At 36.1% G+C, this 2605-nt stretch overlaps 1 protein-coding gene across 2 annotated transcripts; it reads left to right on the top strand.

The window, feature by feature from the left end:
- The first annotated feature begins 37 nt into the window (after positions 1–37).
- Positions 38–2308, top strand: LOC128892775 (uncharacterized). Of its 2 annotated transcripts, XR_008461181.1 has the most exons (6): positions 38–131; positions 192–325; positions 499–631; positions 731–1040; positions 1161–2131; positions 2252–2308. XR_008461181.1 is itself a non-coding variant. In XM_054153316.1 (4 exons), exons 1-4 carry the CDS (start codon positions 45–47, stop codon positions 776–778), a joined length of 402 nt encoding a protein of 133 aa, XP_054009291.1. In that variant the 5' UTR covers position 44; the 3' UTR covers positions 779–1527. The 2 variants fall into 2 exon arrangements, 1 of the variants encoding a protein (XP_054009291.1); XM_054153316.1 differs by lacking the exon at positions 2252–2308 and having other exon boundaries at positions 44–131; positions 731–1527.
- Positions 2309–2605: the final 297 nt, after the last annotated feature.

The following is a 2605-nucleotide window of genomic DNA, read 5'->3' as shown; positions in this document are numbered from 1 at the left end:
AATACTGATCGGTCTTTCATAATTAAATGTTTCGAAACAGATATATGAATGACGTCGAAAATATCTATAAAATACATTTTACTGTTCTGACGGTAATCGTAATCGGCTCACTCACTGTTACGATGCTAAAGGTACGTTATTCTTTGCACGAGTATACGTTGATCTATAATTAATGCATAGTATTACTTTAGGTGTTGAAATTGGAACCGTGTATGGAATTCTATCAACATTTGGCATTTACAGTGGCTCAACTGGTTCATCTACTTGTGTTAGCAATTCAGGGACAATGTGTAGTGAACGCTGGCAACGATATTTACGATGCAGTGTAAGTACTAAATAATATCAAAGCATGGTCGCAATGTTGCAATATTTCAAAATGAACGCATCATTTATGCATATTACTCAAACGACTAAACAAAGTGCGCTTCGTTTCCCGATTATTGTTTAAGGGCAAATAACAGAAACCGATACTTTTCCTTTTCATAATTATGCTTACAGATGCGAGTCTCTGTGGTATAATGGTTCATGTAAAATTCAAGCATTATACGTACTGATATTGAGAAAAAGCTTGATATCTCCTCAATTTACTATCGGTGGGCTGAAATCGATGAATTTAAGAAGTTTCGTAGAGGTAACGTTCTTTCATTCATACATTGCACGTAGTATAATTAAAGAATTGCGAGTAAAATCTGGCATTAAATCATTTCGATAATGTCGATTTCATTTTCAGATTGTGAAAGTGTCCGTTTCCTACCTTACGGTATTGCGATCCACGTAAACATTGAGACATTCGCAACTAAATTGAAACATAGTAATTTACGAAGTCTTCACAATGTGTTCAGTTATAGTGCACGACTCACATGTTATTAAAATTTAAGTGTTGTTGCGTATCCGCACTCCTCGCAAATATTACCGAAGTGGTACACGTACTATCACAGTCTCAGTGACGTGGTAAATAAATGTGGAGATACACTTGTTAAAAATCAACAATTTCTTCATTTGCAAAGAGGTTTCTGCAATGAGATGTTGCACTTTCGACGGTAAATTTGTATCTGTTTGCTCGCTAGAAAAACATCGCCCTCGTGGACTCGCAGGTGGTGAAAAAATTGTCGGGTGTTAGTGGTAATTTGCCAGTTATTTGCTAAAATATTCGGATACAGGGTCGAAGGAGTCAGCTGAAGAAGAAAACGGTAATTCTAAAGTTTTGGGGCCTGGCAAGTCGAGGAGAAATATTACCGGTAAACGCGGTAAAAGTGACCGCGATGCATGTGGTCGCCAAATGTCTAATAAACGTAAACGCTTACAATTTGCGAACGCGCATTAATGACTGTGCCGACCATAATACCTTTAACTTTTGACGCTGTAGAATATAATCCCCATAAAACCTTTGAAAAAGTAACAAAACTAGGCCAAGCACCTAGACGACTTTTAGATCTGTACCTCTAAAACTTACGAATAAATTGTAGTTTTCGAAGAATATGCGTACGTAACAGAGTGTGTATTTTGATACCCGATCAAAGAATCAATGACAGTACCGCTGTACGCGAACCATTGTAAATAAAAATCGTGGAACTAGAACTGACTGCTCGTTGGTGCCGCAACGCATGTAGAAATACATCTAGAAAAGGACACGTTATTCGGATAAGAAAGATGTTAGAAGAACGTTCGCGTAATGGGAATACCGTACAATCAAACCATTCCAAATACCTCACAAGACCAATTGCTGATATTGAAAGCTTTCAGACGTTTCAAGATTAATTTTTAACGAGCACTATATGGTTTCACGTGTTTCGCACCAATCATTGAAGACAATAAGGGTTAGTCAGGCGACGCGTAATAGCTTCTGCACGTCTATGAATTATTCAAGCAACCACTTAATGATATGACCGACAGCTATGCGATCATTTATGACGATCGTAAATCTTTCTGCTTCTTTTCGCGTAACAATCAGTCGGGTTTTGGTGTTCGTTTTGCTTCTACCATGGATGCCAAGACTATCATAAGGCGATACTTGAAGACCACTAAAACGTTCACTCAAATTTGCGGATTATGGTGTTATCAAAGTACTTGTTCAAAATATTTTGCGCGACTTGTTATATTTATATTCGCTATAATAACTACTTTTATACAGGTAAGTACTCATATTACATTGATTCCTGTCGTTTATTCGACTAGTTGATAATAATAAAAATTCGTATACATACATAAGTATGGTTGCGAACGACATTTATTATATTGATTTTATTTACAGGTAGCGAAATTTGTAATTTCCGATAGTTTGGATTCTCTATCTGACCAGTGTCCATTTTTGTGCGCAACGTTTTTAACTTTGGCGAAACTATACCATTATGGCGTTAATGAAGCAAGGGTGAAGAGATATTCATTTCTATCAGCCGTGACTTTCACTATAATTTACTAACAAATTCGTAGTTCAAGGTAATTATGGATGATATATTCCATGACTGGAAGGCCATCAAATCGAAGGCCGAGTACGATATTATGAACATATATGGAGAGAGAGCGGTGTTCATTACGACTCTTTATTTAAGTAAGCTTATTTATTAATTAATAAAAAATATAAAATAAATAAATGTAATTATAAAAG

This window comes from Hylaeus anthracinus, unplaced genomic scaffold, assembly GCF_026225885.1.
Source record: "Hylaeus anthracinus isolate JK02 unplaced genomic scaffold, UHH_iyHylAnth1.0_haploid 17692, whole genome shotgun sequence".
In the NCBI taxonomy this organism is placed as follows: domain Eukaryota; kingdom Metazoa; phylum Arthropoda; class Insecta; order Hymenoptera; family Colletidae; genus Hylaeus; species Hylaeus anthracinus.
Note: the sequence above shows the minus strand (reverse complement) of the source record. Positions and strands in the feature narration are given on the sequence as shown.